The 19,086-nt window shown below is 38.5% G+C and overlaps 1 protein-coding gene across 3 annotated transcripts in view; it reads left to right on the top strand.

Moving 5' to 3' along the window:
• Positions 1-19,086, top strand: part of CUL2 (cullin 2) — an 89,501-nt gene that overhangs the window by 20,130 nt on the left and 50,285 nt on the right. For all 3 annotated transcript variants that reach the window (XM_070728038.1, XM_070728037.1, XM_070728036.1), the window contains exons 9-16: positions 1,839-2,001; positions 2,578-2,702; positions 5,475-5,582; positions 13,526-13,585; positions 14,264-14,392; positions 14,494-14,580; positions 16,681-16,833; positions 18,815-18,892. In XM_070728038.1, the coding sequence (XP_070584139.1) occupies positions 1,839-2,001; positions 2,578-2,702; positions 5,475-5,582; positions 13,526-13,585; positions 14,264-14,392; positions 14,494-14,580; positions 16,681-16,833; positions 18,815-18,892 (903 nt within the window). The remainder of the gene's footprint in view (positions 1-1,838; positions 2,002-2,577; positions 2,703-5,474; positions 5,583-13,525; positions 13,586-14,263; positions 14,393-14,493; positions 14,581-16,680; positions 16,834-18,814; positions 18,893-19,086) is intronic.

A 19,086-nucleotide genomic window follows, 5' to 3' on the forward strand; every position in this document is an offset into this window, starting at 1 on the left:
CTGCATTCTAACCACTGCGCCACCATGGCTCAATAGTTTTGACCATTTTGTTGTCTTTTCAATAGGCATTTCTTTCCTTTTTCTTGGAAAGCTCACCTTTTGCACCCTTAAATTTATATGGTTTTAGGTAACCATTTGATAATAGATTATTTGGCTTTGTGCTTTGTCAAAACATTTAATTTGATTGTCTACTTTTTAGTCACTGGTTCTGCTTTATATTACTTTATTCATTCATTCAGTCAGTCAGTCTCATTTTTGTCACAATATAACCACTTAGCAGGCTCTCCAACAATATCACTTCACCCCCCAGGCCAGATGGCAAAGCTATGTCTTCAGGCTCTTCTGGAAAGCCAACTAGATTGAAGCCAATTTCACCTCAGAGTGGGGGATGTTGTTCTAGTGGACAGGCATTGTGACAGAAAAGGTCTCTTTCTGAGTCCTACCAAGTGACATTCTTTATGGAGAGGACCTATGTCAGGGGTCTGCAGCCCATGGCTCGGGAGCTGCATGTGGCTCTTTCATCCCTCTGCTCCGGCTCCCTGTCGTTCAAAATATGAGTCACAACTGCCAATGTGCGACACTTGCCAGCATGTGATTTATTGAGCGTTTTGACCCTCTTTTTTTTTCAGAGTTCAAAATATTTTTGTTGCATTCAGAAATAAAGATGTATTTTCCTCTGTAGCAGATCACTGATTTCATAAACACAACACACTGCAATTTTTAAAAAATACATAGCATAAAGTTTTAAAAAAAAAACAATATAAGCAGTATTATCTTCATTTTAGATGTCAAAAGGTTTTGTGGCTCCTGGTGTTTTCCTTTCTGTGGGAAACAGGTCCAGATGGCTCTTTGAGTGTTTAAAGTTGCCAACACCTGACCTATGCCATCTCTAGATCTGATGTAACACATTGATTTAATTGGGGAAAGGTGGGCCCTCAAATAACCTGGTCCCATGCCACATGGAACTTTTAGGTATCTACTAACATCTTGAAATGAAGTCAGTGCAACTCTTGGAGCAGTTGGTGCACAAATAATTGCCTGCATCATACCGTATACCAGCTGAAGCTTCTGGAGACTCTGCAAAGGCAGCCCATGTCTTACAGTAATCCACACAGGAGGTGACCAGGGCTTGGTTTATACTGCTTGTAATTATCCTGATACATATTCAGAGTCTGTAAGGAATTGGGCGGCTTAGAAATCCAACAAACAAACAAACAAACAAACAAATAAATAAATACTGATATTTTGTAACTTGACCACTTCCAATTGTGTATATTTTACATAAAACAGTAAGCAAGATGTAAATGTTCAGAATGATGCAATGGGTATGAACCATTAATTAAACATAGAATAGAATTATAGTTGATACTGTCAGAATAACTAATATTAATACAGGATTTTGGATCACCCTGTTTTGTTTCCTTGTTTGTTAAACAAGAAAACAGGCCAGGAGCCAATAAGTCTCTAAAAAGACATTTATAGGAGACAGTCCTGATAAATATTTTGAGATTGAAATCTTAGGAATATTTGTTTTCAAAAGTTTCATTACATTACAATCTTATCAGTGTTGCTTGTTCTTTCTTAAATTCTTGGAAGTCTCTTACTTAGTACCAAAGTTCATCCTAACCTATTTTTTCAGGGTTTTTCACTAAAATGTTTTTCCTTTGTAATAACATCACAATGTGATTATGTATGATTAGAGTATATAGTTTGAAAAGTGCACTTTTTATATTTGGCTTGGTATTGAATTGGCCCTGATAACTTGAAAATATATACTCTCTTTTACTTTTAGGTTCTTACTATTTAATTGTGTTCTTAATATGGAAAATTACTTTTAGGTTTTATGTAGGCTAAAAGATGAAGAAGTAAGATGTCGAAAGTATCTACATCCCAGTTCCTACGGCAAAGTAATAAATGAATGCCAACAGCGAATGGTAGCAGACCACTTACAGTTTCTCCATGCAGAATGTCATAACATCATCAGACAAGAGAAGAGAAATGGTAAAAAGTGTCCTGAGGGATAAAAGTTTGAACACTTATTAAAAGTAATAAATGTGTTCAAAAGTACTTTTCCTTCTAACCAAAGTGAATCAGATGTAAGAAAGATAGCCATTAGAGTATGAGGCTACTTAGCACAGAAAGTAAGGATGGATTAGGGTCAAGAGTTAGAGTTTCATAGAAGGTGTATGGATATCTCTATTTCTTTTATTAAATCTGGTTTAAAGCTAATGTCAACCTTCTGTCATATTCAATGCTAAGTAGTATAATAACAGCATTTAGACTTATGTGCCACTCTATGATGCTTTATAGTACTCTGAGAAGTTTGCAGAGTCAGCATATTGCCCCCAGCAATCTGCATTCTCATTTTAACTACCTTGGAATGATCAGGATTGAACTGCTGGCTGTGGGCAAAGTTAGTTTGCGATTGTTGTAACCACTGCATCATCAGGGTTTGTTTACCCAATGGCATTGGTCAACAACAGCCCATACTAGGTGATTTTATAAAGCAGGTTTCTTGAGAGTAATGTTTTTTTTTTAAAGTGTCTATCCTGAAAATCAAGTTCTTTCTTTATGCAGATATGGCAAACATGTACACACTGCTTCATGCTGTGCCAAGTGGCTTACCTCATATGATTCAGGAACTACAAAACCATATCTATGATGAGGGCCTTAGGGCAACCAGCAATCTTTCTCAGGAAAATGTAAGTTTTTTTTTTCAGTAGAAGAAAATGATTTGATACCTCAAAATATAAAGACGTTGCTAGTGACTATCAGTTTGCTTGTTTGCCTTATCGTAAGTTTTTGAGGTTTGGTAAACTGATAGACCATATTGCTAATTTCATTACAGAAAAAAAAAGAGTGAATAACGTTTCATTTGGCCTTGAATGATTTACAGTGGTTTTCAGTAAGTACAGCAAGTCCTTGACTTACAACCATTTAGTGACCATTCAAAATTACAACACTGAAAAAAGTGATTTATGGCCGGTTTTCACACTTGCAGTAACGGTAGCATCCCCCATCGTCCTGTGATCAAGATTCAGATGCTTGGCAACTGACTTATATTTGTGACAGTTGTATAGCCCCAGGGCCATGTGATCATCTTTTGAGACCTTCTGACAAGCAAAGTCATGGGGAAGTCAATTTACTTAACAACCATGTTACTAGGTTAACAACTGGCAGTGATTCACTTATCAACAATATGTCAAGACAGATTGTAAAATGGGACAAAATTCACCAATTGTCTCACTTTGCAACAAAAATTTTGGGCTCAATTGTGGGCATTAGTCGAGGACTACCTGCATTTTAGCTCATGCATTCAACCTTGGCTGAGGTTAAAAATGGGTCTAGTACAGGGGTGGGTAATTAATTTTCCCATGGGGCCGCATGAGAAATTGGGATGGTTTTAGAGAGCCAGACTAATATAATTAACTCAGTTCTGCCCAATAGTGTAAAGACCCAGACCCTGGCCTGACCTAAACACCCAGACCCACTCTACAGACCCCTAATTGTTTGCTTTACGGCAACACGGTAAACCACAGTCACTGCACTGGAGTGTTTATGTGGTTTCTGTGCTCGGCCGCTCTCGGTAGGAGGTTGGAGTCTGCTCCAGTGCAATTATGAAAGAGCTCACCGCATCTTCTGGGACTCCTTCGGTTCCTGCTTTTCTCATGATTCATTACGAAAGCAGGAACCGGAGGAGTCCCGGCAGATGCAGTGAGCTCTTTCATCCTCACATTGGAGCGGGCCCCGACCTCTGCACACCGGTCACAGATAGCAGGTGGACCAGTCACAGACTGCGGGCGGGCTGGATGTGGCCTGCGGGCCACCCCTTTCCCAGATCTGGTCTAGTACTTGAATGAAAGACAATAAAAAAATGCCAAATCTGTAGATGAGACTGAGATATTGAAGGAACATCTAAGAAGAACATCTAAATTATTTCTCTATTGAGGTCACGAAAATAGTATGTAATTTAAGACACCAGTGAAGTTCAACCTAAGGGGATCTTTAACCCTAGATATTTAATAAAATCCTTCTCATACTGGTAAGTTTGAAATGCATTAAGTTTTCCATCTTATATGTATAGCTCAGGTTTTACTATGGAATCTTTTGTGTCCTCTAAGCTTGCAGACATTTCATTACCCAACTAAATAACATTGCTGGTGCTAATGAGAGTGAGATTTGTTTTTTTGCTTTTTAACAGTAGCTTACCCTGCAAGTGTTAGTGAGAGTGTGGCTTTCTTTTTGGTGGTCCCTTGATTAGGGAATTGTTTTCTGTTTTCAAGCTTCTGTATGTGTAGTGGGATGTGTGGGTGTTGTTTGGGACATCTAGGAAACAATCAGATAAGAGAGTTAAGAACACCTAATGAATTAACAATCAGAAGAAGAAAAATTTGCCCTAATTGTTCAGATGGTTTAAATGTATGCCTTCAGGCTTGCAAAATTCTGTTAAGGTAACTTCATAATAAAGCAGAATTAGCTCATCTAGTAGGGTCTTCTGTCCTACTTAATCAAAACAGCTTATATCACAATATCTTAATCAAGGAGCTCCCAAAGTGAAAGCCATACTTCCACCAAAAAAGGCAGGGCAAGTGACTATAGAAAAACAGGAAGCAAACCCCACACTCACTCATCCTGATGACCTTATCTCATTGGATAATGAAACATCTGAAAGCAAACAATTTCAGACAGCATAAGGACTCCATATTCCATCTTTGATCACCTGATCTAAATCTGTAGACCATTGCATTTGGAAGGTTGTTATAAATATATATTGTATTAATAAGCAACCTTCCAAATGCAATGATCTAGATATGTCAGCACTATAAGATATATCAACACTATAAACCAAAGTAACAAGCATAGGTAAATACAGTCACTGCTGTGCCAGAGATTATATGCCTCAAAATTGTTTTAGCTCAGCCTGAATTCTGGCAATCATCAAGATTCTTAAATGAAAATGTATAGTACAGTATTCACATATCTGCCAACACAAGAAGATACAGATTTTGAATTGCCCTATTTCTTTTTCCATGAAGAACTAGCAACCCATTTATCAATTTTGGGCAGTGTTTCTTAGCAGTAATAATCATCATCCTTCCCTTTAGATGAATTGAATTTTAACTTGGGAGGTTCAGTGGAAGGGAATTGAGGAAGTATGTTGAGTTGAGGGAGAGAGTACATTATGCAATAAAATTCAAAACCCCAGGTTATAGCATTATAAAATGATGACAGCAAACATATTCTGAGAATTATTTTATTCTTTGACAGATTCATACTTTTAACAGGACATGAGTTTAGATAATGTTCTTAGTTTTCCTTCTACCAAAACTGTTTGTTTGTTGATTGATTGATTGATTAGATTTCTATGCCGCCCTCCTCACATCAATTCAGGGCTATGAGAAGATTTGCTAAGAGTTGTTACAGAACTGGCTGTTTTTTAATTATTATTATTATTATTCTGATTTTCTCTTCAGATGCCCACTCAATTTGTAGAATCAGTGTTGGAAGTACACAGTAAATTTGTTCAGCTTATCAATACTATTTTGAATGGTGACCAGCGTTTTATGAGTGCCCTTGATAAGGTGAGCCCAATGAAAATACTACATAGACCATGTAGTGATGAACATATGTTTCAAACTAGAAGTAAACAAAATTCATGGAAATTAATGCTATTTGGAAGCTAAGAAGGGTTGCCCAGGTAGAAAGTGGATAGGAAAACCACTAGGGAATGCCAGCGTAGTTGCAGAGGCTAAGATGTTGTTTAAAAAAAAAAATCAGAAGGAGCAGTGTCAAACCCTTTTCACATTGTTGCAAAGAAAAATATTTGGGTGGCTCCACTGAGTCCTCAGCTTAAGATGAAACAGACTTCACCCTTTTTTATTATTATTCATACCAAATCCCTTTCTTTTGAGTGGGTTTCTTAAAACAGTGTTTTTCAACCAGTGTGCTGCGGCAGAGACATAGTCAGGTGTGCTGCAAAGAAGGAAGCTCAGTTTCTGGTCTCACAAATTTTTGCTGAGGACACGAAGAGCAAAAGTTGCTAGACAGGAAGCTGAGCTTCCTTCTTCGTGCCTTCCAAGTTTTCCGACAGCTGCAGCGCCCCGCCTGGCTGGAGCTTCCCTGTCGGCGGCGGCAGGTGAGTTTTGGGGACCGTTGAGAGTGCAGCGGGAGCAGGACGGCGCCGGCAGCAGCAGCACTGGACAATAGCCGCAGGGCGGCAGCTGCGAGGGGTCAGCAACAGCATACACCACACCGGCAACAGCAGCATCAGGCAGTAGTCTCAGGGTGGCAGCAGGGTGGTCAGCTGCGAGTGGGAGCTCCAGGGCGGAGGCACCGATGGCGGCGGCTACACATGTTGCTGGACGCCGTACATGCTGGTACTGCAGGGCTGGCACTGGCCCCCTGGCTGGGCCGGGACTGAGGTGCCAGACCCACACCCATGTCTAACGCAGCACCAGCATGTATGGCGTCCAGTAACACGTCTAGCCGCCGTCATCGGTGCCTCCACCCTGGAGCTCCCGTTCACAGCCGATCACCCTGCCCCCACCCCACGGCTACTGCCCAATGCCCCTGTTGCCGGCATGGTGCATGAGAAAGAGAGAAAGCAAGAGAAAGAGAGAGAGACAGAGAGAGAGAGAGAGAGAGAGAGCAAAGGAGAAAAAGGGAGAGAGAAATAGAGACCAAGAGAGAGAGTGAGAAAGAGAGTGAGAGAAAAAGACAGAAACAAGGCAAGAGAGAGAAAGAAAGAGAGAGAGAGAGAAATGAGAGAAAAAGGGGGAGAAAAAAGAGAAATGAGAAAATGATTGAGGCAGAGAATGAGAGGAAAAAGAGAGAAACAAAAGAGAGTGAGAAGTGACTCTTGATTTAAAGCATATGGTAAAAAGCACCCAAAGAATAAGAGAGAGAAAACCCCCAGCCCTCACCTGGTTTTGGAAATGGTTCAAGAGTGTGTATACACACACACAAGAGGGGGAGGAGGTAGGGATGGAAAAAGAGAGGAGAGTGTCTTAGAGTGTCATTTTGTGTTATTTTGGTTGGTGGGTGTGCCCCAGGATTTTGTAAATGTAAAAAATGTGCCGCAGCTCAAAAAAGGTTAAAAATCTCTGTCTTAAAAGATGCCTCACTCCATTCTATGACAATCTTAAATCGGGCTTGGTTTATTGCAACATAAAAATTCTGTCAGTTATTTTATGCACTTCCCATTCTTAATTTTTTGCAGATTAAGCAGTTTTTTGCAAAATTTGGAAAGGTGTTTAAAAAATAGAAAAGCAAAGAAACTGAGAGATTTTTTTAAAAGAAAAAAAGTGTGGTATAGTGTGCTTAATTCCATTTACGGTAATTTCCCCTTCCTTGCAAAACCTCCTTGTTTCAAAGCTCTCCATACTTTGCAGCTATTGGAATCTGAAACAGAAAAGGTTCTTTGGATGGATGTCTCAATGTTGCATCTCTCAATTTTTGAGTTCAGGTAGCCATTACACAGTAGACTATGTCTGTCCCTCTCTCCTTTATCCACATTGGTATTTTCTTGGAACTGCATGGGGGTCCTGCAGACAATGTTCCCTCTAATTTTTTTTGGTGTGGGCGGAAAAGTATAGAGTCTGAGTGGCACATTTTCATGCCTGAGCAAAGATGTCACCCAAGACAACTTGTTGCGTAATTATTTGGGGCTCAGTGCTGGGGCAGAATAAGGTCACTTCCCACTATGTTATTCTGTTATTTTATATTTCAATTAATATCATTATCCTCTTATAAATCCAGATAGGATGTCATGCCTACTGCTCCTTCTTATACATTCTTCTTAAAAGAAACAACTTTTTCCTAATTAATAAGGGGGGGGGGATCCTTCTTTTTTATTAAAAGAAATTAATAATAAAACAAAATCAAAATCTATTACTATTAAAACTAAAAAAACCCAGCAAAACGAAAAACACAACTATTAATAAATCCATGCTTTAAAATCTTCATTTCTTAAATATTTATCGTAGTATTATAGTAATCTCATAATACTATGAAAATCTATCTGAACACCAATGCATCAATTAATATACAGTATTTCCATATTTACTTTTCTATAATTTCATTCAATATTTACAAGCTCAATTAATTTTCAGGCACTTAGCATTTACTATTATTAACTTTCATCAATCTTCTACATTTCCAAGTATATTTTAAATTCATAATGCAAAGTCATAAAATCATACAGTACATATCATAAACCCCTTATTTATCATATGTACTGTATCTTCCATTAATTTTACCTATGTAATTCTATGTAGTTCTAAAATTCTAATCCAATTTTACGAATTAATACATCCTAATATTAAACAACACCTAAATATATCTTTTACCATCATTCCATAGTCAATCCATATTTAATAATCAATCATCCCTCCTCATATTTCTACCACTCTCTCATTTCTGGGTACCTCTCCTTCTCTCCTCCTTTTCTCTCTCATTTGTTTCTCATTTCTCCCTCTTCCTCCCCTTTTCTCTCATTCCTTCCCCCTCTCACTTCCCCTCTCCTTTTCCATCCCTGTCTCCTCCCCCCTTGTGTGTATGTGTGTGTATGTGTTTGTATACACTCTTGAACCATTTCCCAAAACAGGTGAGAGATGGCGGTTTTTCTCTCTCTTGTTTCTCTCTTTCTTCTTATTCTCTGCCTCAATCATTTCTCATTTCTCTTTTTTTATCCCCTTTTTTCTCATTTCTCTCTTACTCTCTCTTTTTCATTTGTTTTTCTGTTCCCTCTTTTCCTTCTCTCCCCTCCTCCTCTCTCATTTGTTTGTTCTTCCCCTCCCTCGTTCTTTCCATCATTTTCTCAGTCCCCCCCCCCTCACTTTTCCTCTCTCGTCTCTCTGCCTCCACCTCTGTCTCTCTGGGGACCAGCCAGCAGCCTACCCCACTTTTTCTGAGCTTATCCTCCGGTTTCACACAGAACTTCCTGGTTTTGCAGCCAGCTGAGAACGATCAACTCCTCTCCTGCGCTCAGGGTTTCGCCTTCACATTTTGGAGAAGAAGCTGCTGAGCCCGCTCCCCCAGCCTGGGCTTTGCTGGGGTCTAGCTTGGAAAGAGAGTCCAAGGCACAGAACCAACACTTGGGGTTGGGGCCAGGGATCCTGGAAGCCGGGCATCCCCTTGGCGCATCTTGGGAGCCCCGCAGGGGCGGAGCTGCACGGGGCCTCCGGGTGGAAGGAACAAGGGGGATGTGCCGCCTAAGTTGGCCAGTCCTGGCTGAGATGGTGGCGGCAGCAGCAGCGGGGTTCTAGGGTGTGGACATGACATTCTTGGCGCTGATGCTCTTCGAAGAGAAGCCACCGGAGCCACCTCAGCAGTTGCACCTTTTTATTTCTCCGCTGGGATCGGCTAACTCAGCGATGTGCCTGCCTTGTTCTTGCCACCCAGAGGTCCTGTGCATCCGCCTGGATTGCAACACTTTGGTGGAAAGAGAAAGGCTTGCCATCTTCAAAAGCCCAACCAGGGAGGTGAACCAACTCCCGCGGACTGTCTTTGTAGCTCCTCGCTTGGATTTCACCTTTTCTGATAAAAAGCGGTTCTCTTGACTGCGCGGCTTCAAAAAATGCTGCATGGCCAATTCCTGATGGCTACGCGGCTGTGCAGCCGTGCAACTTAGAGGGAACAGTGCCTGCAGCTGGCGGAAAGGTATAGTTTCTTTAAGAAGGAGTTAGATATTTATGGTATCACAGAACCACTTTGTTGGCTTTGGCTCCCACAAGCTTCTGTTTCCTTTGTTCTTTTCACAGAACTCTTTTCTGGGGGGAAATTTCTTCATTTCTATGTAGTCATGTTTGTCTGACTGCATGTGTTCTCTTACTTTGTTTTTATGCAGCAGCCTTTCGCCCTTGTCTCCCTTTATTTTACCAGTCAGATTTCCTGACCCATTCTCCCTGCGTTTGGTTTCATTTAATATTTTCTCCGATATTCCTCACTGCCATCTCAGGGTTAAAGAGTGGGAAGAATTAAGTTACCATTCTCTCTACCTCTTTTTTTTTTTTTTGGACAATCTATTCTTCCTGATAACCAGTGGTTCTCAACCTTTCTAATGCCGCAACACCTTATGTTTTGGTGACCCCCAAACCATAAGTCTAGCGCCAATCCTCTCAACAGAGCTTTAAGCCGATTGGCAGGAAAGTCAGAGGGACACGCCCACTGTAAGTGCCTGATTGGTCGGATTGTAAAAATATGTCCCAAGGCGCCAAAATAGAAGCTTTAGTTCCTAACACCATGGGAAATTTGTCTTTTCCTATGGTCTGAGAGATCCCTGTGAAATAGTCGTTCGATCCCCAAAGGGGATTTTTGAGAACCAGCTTGAGAATCCCAGCTTGAGAACCCCTGTTATAAGCCTATACGGCCCTGTACAACAATATTTTTCAAACCTGGAAGCTTTAAGACATATCAATACAGAATCTGAAAATTCTGAGAGTTGAAATCCACACACTTAAAAGTTTGGGAGGAAGACAAACTCTCACTTCTCTGCTGTCTCTTAAAATCTCTCCATCCTGGCCCCTGTTTTAGTGTTTATAAGAAGAAAATGTGACCTAAGAAGTTTGTTTTGTAAACGCATACATCCCAATTGTGTTATTTCTTTTTAAGCTGAAGGATATACAGTATTGTGTACTTTTTAACCACCTGCTTTCAAGAGGAAGAGCAAGGCTTAGAAAAAAAAGTTGCATACTTGAATAATAATGTATTTGCTTTGGCCTACTCTTACCTCCACTTAATCTTACACCACAGAAAAAGATGAAACCTATTCCAATCATATTAACAGCTTGGTTACCTGGTTAAAATCACTAAGGTCCTCTGAAAATGGGCTGACAGATTTTAGCAATCTTGGAAGCTGCACTCCCATGTAGGGAACAATAAATGTTACACTTTCCAGCTCATAAGGAAACAATTAGGTAATAACTGGTCACAGGATGAAAATGAAGTTGCTTATTTGTAGATATAACTCTGGTTAGCAGATGGATGCTGACTAACGAACCATATGTAAAGCTCTATGGGATAAGGAGATTCCAAATAGCTTCATCGGCCAACCAAAGTGGGCCCTATAAAAGAAACAGATATCTTTAAAGACATATGATTTCTGCAACTTGTTTTAATTTAGTCGTGCTAAGAAGAGGTACATAGAAATTGCTGCATTTCTCAAGAAGCAGAAGGACAGACTACCACCAAATTCTTAGACATAATATTATTATTATTTTTAAAAAATGCTTCCCCTCCCCCCCAATTCTAATGTTTTTTTCTAAATGTGATTTGAAAGACATCTCCAAGTTGAATAAATCAAGGTGGTTCTTTCCATTATTTATTTTATTTTTATTTATTTACTTATTTATTTATTCAATTTCTATGCCACCCTTCTCCTGGGACTCAGGGCAGCTTACAACAAGTAATATACACATGATAGAAATCTATATGAAATTACAACTAAAAATCCCCATAGTTAAGAAACCAATCAAACAGATTCAGACATTGTGTTTCAAACATTCATTCAATGGGTATAAACATTTCAATGGCTCCAGGCCTGCCAACAAAGTTAGGTCTTTAAAACTTTATGGAAGGCAGGGAGAGTGGGGGCAGTATGGATCTTTGGGGGGAGCTCATTCCATAGGGCCGGGGCTGCTACAGAGAAGGCTCTTTCCCTAGGCCCCGCTAGACGACATTGTCTGGCTGACGGGACCCGGAGAAGGCTGACTCTGGGACCTGACCGGCCGCTGGTATGAGGCAGAAGAAGGTCCCATAAGTAATCTGGTCCCATGCCATGTAGGGCTTTATAGGTCATAACCAATACTTTGAATTGTGTTCGGAGACCAATCGGTAGCTAGTGGAGCTCCCGGAGTGCTGTATTGACATGGACATATCTCAAGAGGCCCATGACTGCTTGAGCGGCTGCGTTCTGTACTCCCTGCAGTCTCCGAACACTCTTCAAAGGTAGCCCCATGTAGATAGCCTTGCAGTAGTCGAACCTTGAGGTGATAAGGGCATGAGTAGAGACTCCCTGTCCTGATAGGGCTGCAACTGGCACACCAGGCAGACCTGGGCGAACATCCTCCTTGCCACAGCTGAAAGATGTTCCAAGGTCAGCTGTGGATCGAGGAGGACGCCCAAGTTGCAGTCAAAACTCCCCCCACCCCCGAGTGATGGATGGATAGATGGACTCCTTAGGAGGCAAAACCCACAGCTATTCCATCTTGTTGAGGTTGGGTCTAAATCTGTTCACACCCATCCAAACCCTAACAATCTCCAGACACCAGCACATTACTAGTCAATCCTCAGTCCATCTTCTGAGCAGAAAAGGAAGATTAGCATATTTAAATTAAGGGAGGTTAACATATTTCTGAATTAAACAATTATTGGGAGGAAAGGGGCATCATTGGTTGCTGGTTTGGTTTTTTTTTTCTGTTTATAAATTGTCCATTAAATAGTAGTTTTCCTTAGGGCAAATGTAGAAATTAGCGAGCATGTCATTTTTAATTTACTAACACCATTATTTTTGATTCAAAATTTTAGTTGACAAAATTATACATCTACATATATTTCTTCATCTGTTCCCCTATTTTTATTAAACATACCCTTAATGTTGACAAATTCCACTTGGTTTTTCCACATTTATATGAAGATCTACTCCATTATCTCTGCTGCAGTTTGCCCTTCTTATATTAATTTTCAGATCAATACTCTTTACTGTACCATGCAATCTGTGTAACAATTGTGCAGATATTCTGGCTTCATAGCCAGTACTGCAGCAATATTTGCATACAAAAATACATGTATCCCTGTACCAAACCAGTGCAGCCTCTATTGCCATTGCAATTGTCCAAAAAACATTAAATCCAGGGACATCCTGTATCCTTGTCCACTGATTGGTTGATTGATTGGTTGGTTGGTTGGTTGATTTGTATGCCACCCCTCTCCGAGGACTTGGGGCAGCTCACAACATATCAAAAGAATATAGCAATACATCTAGAATCCAATTAATATGGTTAAAAAGATTTTTAAAAAGACTTTAAAAACTCCAATATAATTTAAAAGCATTCTTCATCATTCGTTTTGTATGCACTGGTATAATTAAAGCCCATAATCTATCTTACTATTTATCTTACTAATTTTTTGTAAATAATGCAGCACATAATACAGTATTTACAAATCAGTTTCAGAAACCATGTTTAGTGTTAAAGTGATAAGCAATTAATACATTGGTGTTTATGCCATCATTGTAGGGAAAGTGTTTATGCCATCATTATATTTCCCCAGATGCCATCATTTGGAATAGAATAGGCTGAGATGTAGTGATTGATTCAGAGTTGTTAAGTGAAATTCCATAATTGAGTATCAACTTGAATATTAATTTCTCTATTCATAATCCAACTTCCCTAATCACCGTTACCACAGCTCTAACATAGCAATAAGCGATTGGGAATTTATTCTCAGGGGTATTGTTTACATATGTGTGGTCAGTGCTATGACATTTGCATACCCTATTAAAGTTATTTTTCTTGCGCTCCTTTAGGCTTTAACATCAGTAGTGAACTATAGGGAACCAAAGTCTATCTGCAAAGCTCCTGAGCTGGTAAGTGTCAAATACTGGTTTTATGTACTTATCTGTAAGTGTTGAATACCAGATAACTGTAGGTTTTCTGCAAGCAAAGAAATAATGAAAATTTTCAGAATGGTAGCCAGAATTGTTATGGACGTAACTTGGTTTGTCTGGGTGACAGTTGTATTGCAGGAATTGCACTGCAATACCAGATTTTTTTGTGGTGCAGGTCAAATTTTGGTTGTCACTTTGGAGTATTATAAAGCTCAGGACTCAGGTATTTTCATAATTACCTGTTTCCAAAGGTATCTGCTTATCCAACAAGGTCTGAAATGGAAGATCTATTCAGGTTCATATTCTAAAAAAGTGACTTCACAAGGGATCATCAGTTTTTCCCCATTTCTATGGAAAAGCATTCCTTTTGAGTTCAGGTCAACAATGGTCCTGTAGGAATTAGTGAAGCAATTAAAACTTGGTTTTTCTAGGACATATGGTCTTTTCAAAATCTGTACAGTCTGTTTTCAAATAAAGTGGCATGTAAGTTTGAAGAACAAATATATAAAGAAATCAAATGTAATTTCCTTTAACTTAGATAATCTCTTCCGTATGCTGCATCTGATTGCTTCATTTAAGTTGCTTACCATTAGTTAGTCATCATTATAATTATTTCTTTTTGCCTTAATGACTATTCTTTTTGTTCCTTAACTTGAGTTGGCCAAATATTGTGACAATTTGCTAAAAAAATCAGCAAAAGGCATGACAGAAAATGAAGTAGAAGACAAACTTACAAGCTTCATTACAGTTTTCAAGTACATTGATGACAAAGATGTTTTTCAGAAGGTAAATAATCATACAGAAAATCACTATGCTTTTATTCTTCCTCTTGGAGAATACTTTTGTTATGGAAGGAAATCTGAACTTCTGCTTTTTTTTAACTGTAGTTCTATGCCAGAATGTTGGCAAAAAGGCTTATACATGGTTTGTCAATGTCCATGGACTCAGAAGAAGCTATGATTAACAAATTGAAGGTAAACATAGTTTATCAATACAATAAATCCAGCTCTTCTTGTTGCTTAAATTTATTCATGTTATAAACAGTTACTAACCTGATTGCAAGCCAGTTTTTAACAATATGGCAAGCTTTTTTTTCAGGCTACTTATATAATTATATCTAATACAATTAATAGATTCTAGTTGTCTTCCAGTTAGAAAATTGCTCTGAGAATTAACTTGCTAAGAATTGCATATTAAGAAAGGAACCTGCAGGTGGTGCTAAGGTTTTGCAAGTTAGAAAAAAAGTGATTCCTGATTTAAAGTTGTGGGATAATTTTTTTCCATTTAACTGGGAGAAGTTCTTCACACAATTTTTATTACATATAGTATACAGATCTCACCAGAATCTCCTGTAAATTGGTTCTACCTAGTTTGGAATAGATGGAAGTTTCAGAGGGAATTACTGTTCATAGTTTTTATTTTGCTTTGTAATATTTTTATTTATTTATTTATTTGTCCAATATACAATACATATGGAAGAGAATAGACATTAAGTAATATATATGACGATAGAAAGTAAAAAGAAGAGAAGTAGATGGGAGGGAGAGAGTATATATGATATAAGAGATAAGGAGATAATATATATAGATATAGATATATAGATAAGGAGAGAATATATGTGACATATGAGATAAGGAAAGACAATTGGACAGGGGACGATAGGCACATCAGTGCACTTACATACGCCCCTTACTGGCCTCTTAGGAACCTGGAGAGGTCAATTGTGGATAGTCTAAGGGAAAAATGTTTGGGATTAGGGGTTGACACTACTGAGTCAGGTAATGAGTTCCACGCTTCGACAACTCGATTGTTAAAGTCATATTTTTTACAGTCAAGTTTGGAGCGGTTAATATTAAGTTTGAATCTGTTGTGTGCTCTTGTGTTGTTGCGGTTGAAGCTGAAGTAGTCGTTGACCGGAAGGACGTTGCAGCATATGATCTTGTGGGCAATACTTAAATCGTGTTTTAGGCGCCGCAGTTCTAAGCTTTCAAGACCCAGGATAGATAGTCTATTTTCGTAGGGTATTCTGTTTCGAGTGGAGGAGTGAAGGGCTCTTCTGGTGAAATATCTTTGGACGTTTTCGAGAGTGTTGATGTCTGAGATGTGGTATGGGTTCCAGACAGATGAGCTGTATTCGAGAGTGGGTCTGGCATAGGTTTTGTAGGCTCTAGTCAGTACTGTAGTGTGAGATTGCCAGAGCAGAAGCTACGTAGGATCAGATTAACAACTCTGGAAGCCTTTTTGGCGATATTGTTGCAGTTTATTTGTTTACACTACTTATAGAAGATCTGAAACTGCTCCTGGCATGAAAACAGAGAGGATGCTGTTCAGTTATTCTGTATAAAAACAGACACTATCTAGTTTAGTACATTGTAATTGGTATCTAGTTAGCTTCCACAAATACTGGCTCAATATAGGTAGCCCTTGAAGTTATGGCAGCCCATCCCCAAATTATTTATAACTCAGTTCTGACAATTTTCCCTGTGGTCAGTTGACTGGAAGTCAGGCTTTTGGCAATGGGCCACCTTTATAGCCTTTTCCGGCGAAAATGGCCCCCAGTAAACAATGGGCTCATGACTGCAGAGGTTATTTCCTGACCACCACCCAAAAAGTTATATAATGGCCTACTTTATGACTGTTACAACTATAATAAGTAGGCTCCATTATGGTCATAAGCCAATTATTATCTGTAGTAGCTTTTCATTTTTAAATTATTCAGTGTCAATATGATATACTGCGATGCTTCTTAAACTTGTTGCTTTCAGGTTGCCTTCTGACTTTTAAAATAAGAGCTATGGTTAGATTTATTTCTATAAAAGATAAAAATTGATTTGCCTGCAGAATGTTTATTAAATCACATTTAACTCCATATCATATTTTTCTAATATCCTCATTCTCCATAAAACGGAAATAACTTCTTTTAAAAGCATCTGTCTTAACACATATGCTTTTTGGGTAAATAAATGCTAGCAAATACATTGGTTATGGTGTTATAGGTTATTCGTCCATGTAATCCTTACACTTTTTTCAATGTCAAGCTACAAATTTGGCATGTGTGTTCTTTTGTTTTACAGCAAGCCTGTGGTTATGAGTTCACTAGCAAACTCCATCGAATGTACACAGACATGAGTGTTAGTGCCGATCTTAACAACAAATTCAACAACTTCATAAAAAATCAAGACACCGTTGTAGATTTGGGAATTAGTTTTCAGATATATGTTCTTCAGGTATTTGAAAAGCAAATGTATCCATTTCCAAACGTTTTCATTTGTATGTATCCACATTTAGTGTGTAATGTTGATGGCTCAAGTACATGTATAAGAGGTACTTCTGTATCTGGCTTTCAGATACTACATACAGTCAGTGTAGAGAATGCCATTGAAGGAGAGAGGGAAGGTTCACTGCCAAGACAGTGATCAGTAAACAGGACTTGAGTCCAATTCAAGAAAATAGTCTATGACAAGGGTCCCCAACCTTTTGGACCTCAGGGACCACCAAGGTCGTAATTTTAAATTCCACAGACCAGATTCATAATTTTAAATCCCACGGATCCTAATTCATAATTTTAAGTTCCGTAGACCGCGAATATGAATTTTTTTTTCAAAAGATAAATACATTTGTAAAATAATGATCGGAGAACTTCCCTTTTATTAATATGAAATGCACCTATTTAACATAAAATTATAAATGGTTATTTCATTATAACAAAATCATAAATGCTTATTTAATCATAACAAAATATTTAAAGATTGTTTAATTGTAACAAAATTATTAAAGGTAGTGTAATTATTACAAAATAGTTGAAGCTTACTTGACTGTGGCTTGCTGATGTTGTTGGGAAAGTCAGTCCCAAGTTCCAGAGCTGTTGCTGTAATCCCTTCCATCCCCTCTCTTCCCCTTTCCTTTCTGCTTTCTCCTTTCCTTCCTTCTTTTTTTTTTCCTTTCCTCTCCTTTCCTCTTCTTCCTTTCCTTTCTTCTTACTGGACTGGATTAATTGCTCTAGCCATATATGGCCTAACAGCCAAGATTTCTCCCCACGGACCAACAAAATGTTCTCACAGACCACCAATAGTCCATGGACCACAGGACCTGTGGTCTATGTTGACACCTTAGATAATTCCCTGCCACCTTAATTATCATGACAATAAAATGGGAGGAGGAGAAACACGTTCATAGAAGTTTTTATCCCCAACCAAGGGATAAAAAGCAAGCATGTGCACTCAAAACTAATGTCCCGAAGCTGACCAGACTAAGGACTAGCCAGGACTAGCTAAATTAATCGGGTGGGCAGATTAATTTCCCCCCTATTTTTCTCCTCAGAAACTAAGGTGTGTCTTATGCACCAGTGCGTCTTATACTCTGAAAAAGATAGTATATGGCCCTCATTTTGAGTAGATTAAAATTTGATACCTATGTTTACTGATAACATACAAGACAGAGCAAGCGTTAATTGAATGTAAATCCTAAATGTTTTGTATTTCTTTCTATAGATGTTTTTTAAATATATATTTTATACAACTTCCCTATTAACACAGAACATTTTTCACAGAAGTGTTAATGTGGTAGCATCTGTGCAGATGAGTCACAGGTAATTCTGCAATAATATGATGGGATGCTGTAAAAAATTCTCCATGGACACCAGCACCCCAAAATCTCTTGTAACATGTTTAGAAGGAAGAACTGTAGTGCTGGTTTTCATATGGTCTATGACTGCTTTTGTCAAGATGAGAAGATCAGTTAAATGCTTTATATTTGTGACTAGTTGAAGAGTCTGGTGAGAAAAGTAAAGTAATTAAATCAAAGTCCTTTAGTGTCTAGTAGGGAAGCAAACATCATTTTCAGAGTTAAGAAAAGGAGCTGAAAAGCCTCACATTTCTGCTATTTTAATTATTATCTACTTACTAAAGCTACTTTTAGTCAATTTGCCTTTTTGCAGTATCTTGCTTTGTTTCCAGTATTACTGACATAGACATGTTCAAGAATTCATAAGAAACCATGGTTAACTAAGGAGATTTTCCTTTATATAGCTTTCCATGAATTTCTATAATTCCAAATAAAATTATTTATAGTTCTAGTTCTCTGATTGTAATTGGATCTTGGTTTGCTTTTTTTTTTTTTTTTAAAAAGGATGATAGCTGCTTTATGTGCTTTTTTAGAATGACGTAATTTATTTTGGTGGCGATATAAAAAACATTTCTTTTTCCCCAGGCTGGGGCATGGCCTTTGACCCAGGCACCTTCATCTACCTTTGCAATTCCTCAGGAACTGGAAAAAAGTGTTCAGATGGTAGGTTGGTAGGAGATTTACTGCAGATTTAACAATTTAGGAATGGCTGAACAGAAATTAAAGATGAACTGTGTACATCACAGTTTCAGTCTTAGAATAAACATTTTTAACTATCATGAAGATGTAATTAATGGCCTGACCACAGTAACCCTTTTCAATTTCAATACACTGAATTACCATTTTATCTTTGTGGT

This window comes from Erythrolamprus reginae, chromosome Z, assembly GCF_031021105.1.
Source record: "Erythrolamprus reginae isolate rEryReg1 chromosome Z, rEryReg1.hap1, whole genome shotgun sequence".
Lineage (NCBI taxonomy): Eukaryota > Metazoa > Chordata > Lepidosauria > Squamata > Dipsadidae > Erythrolamprus > Erythrolamprus reginae.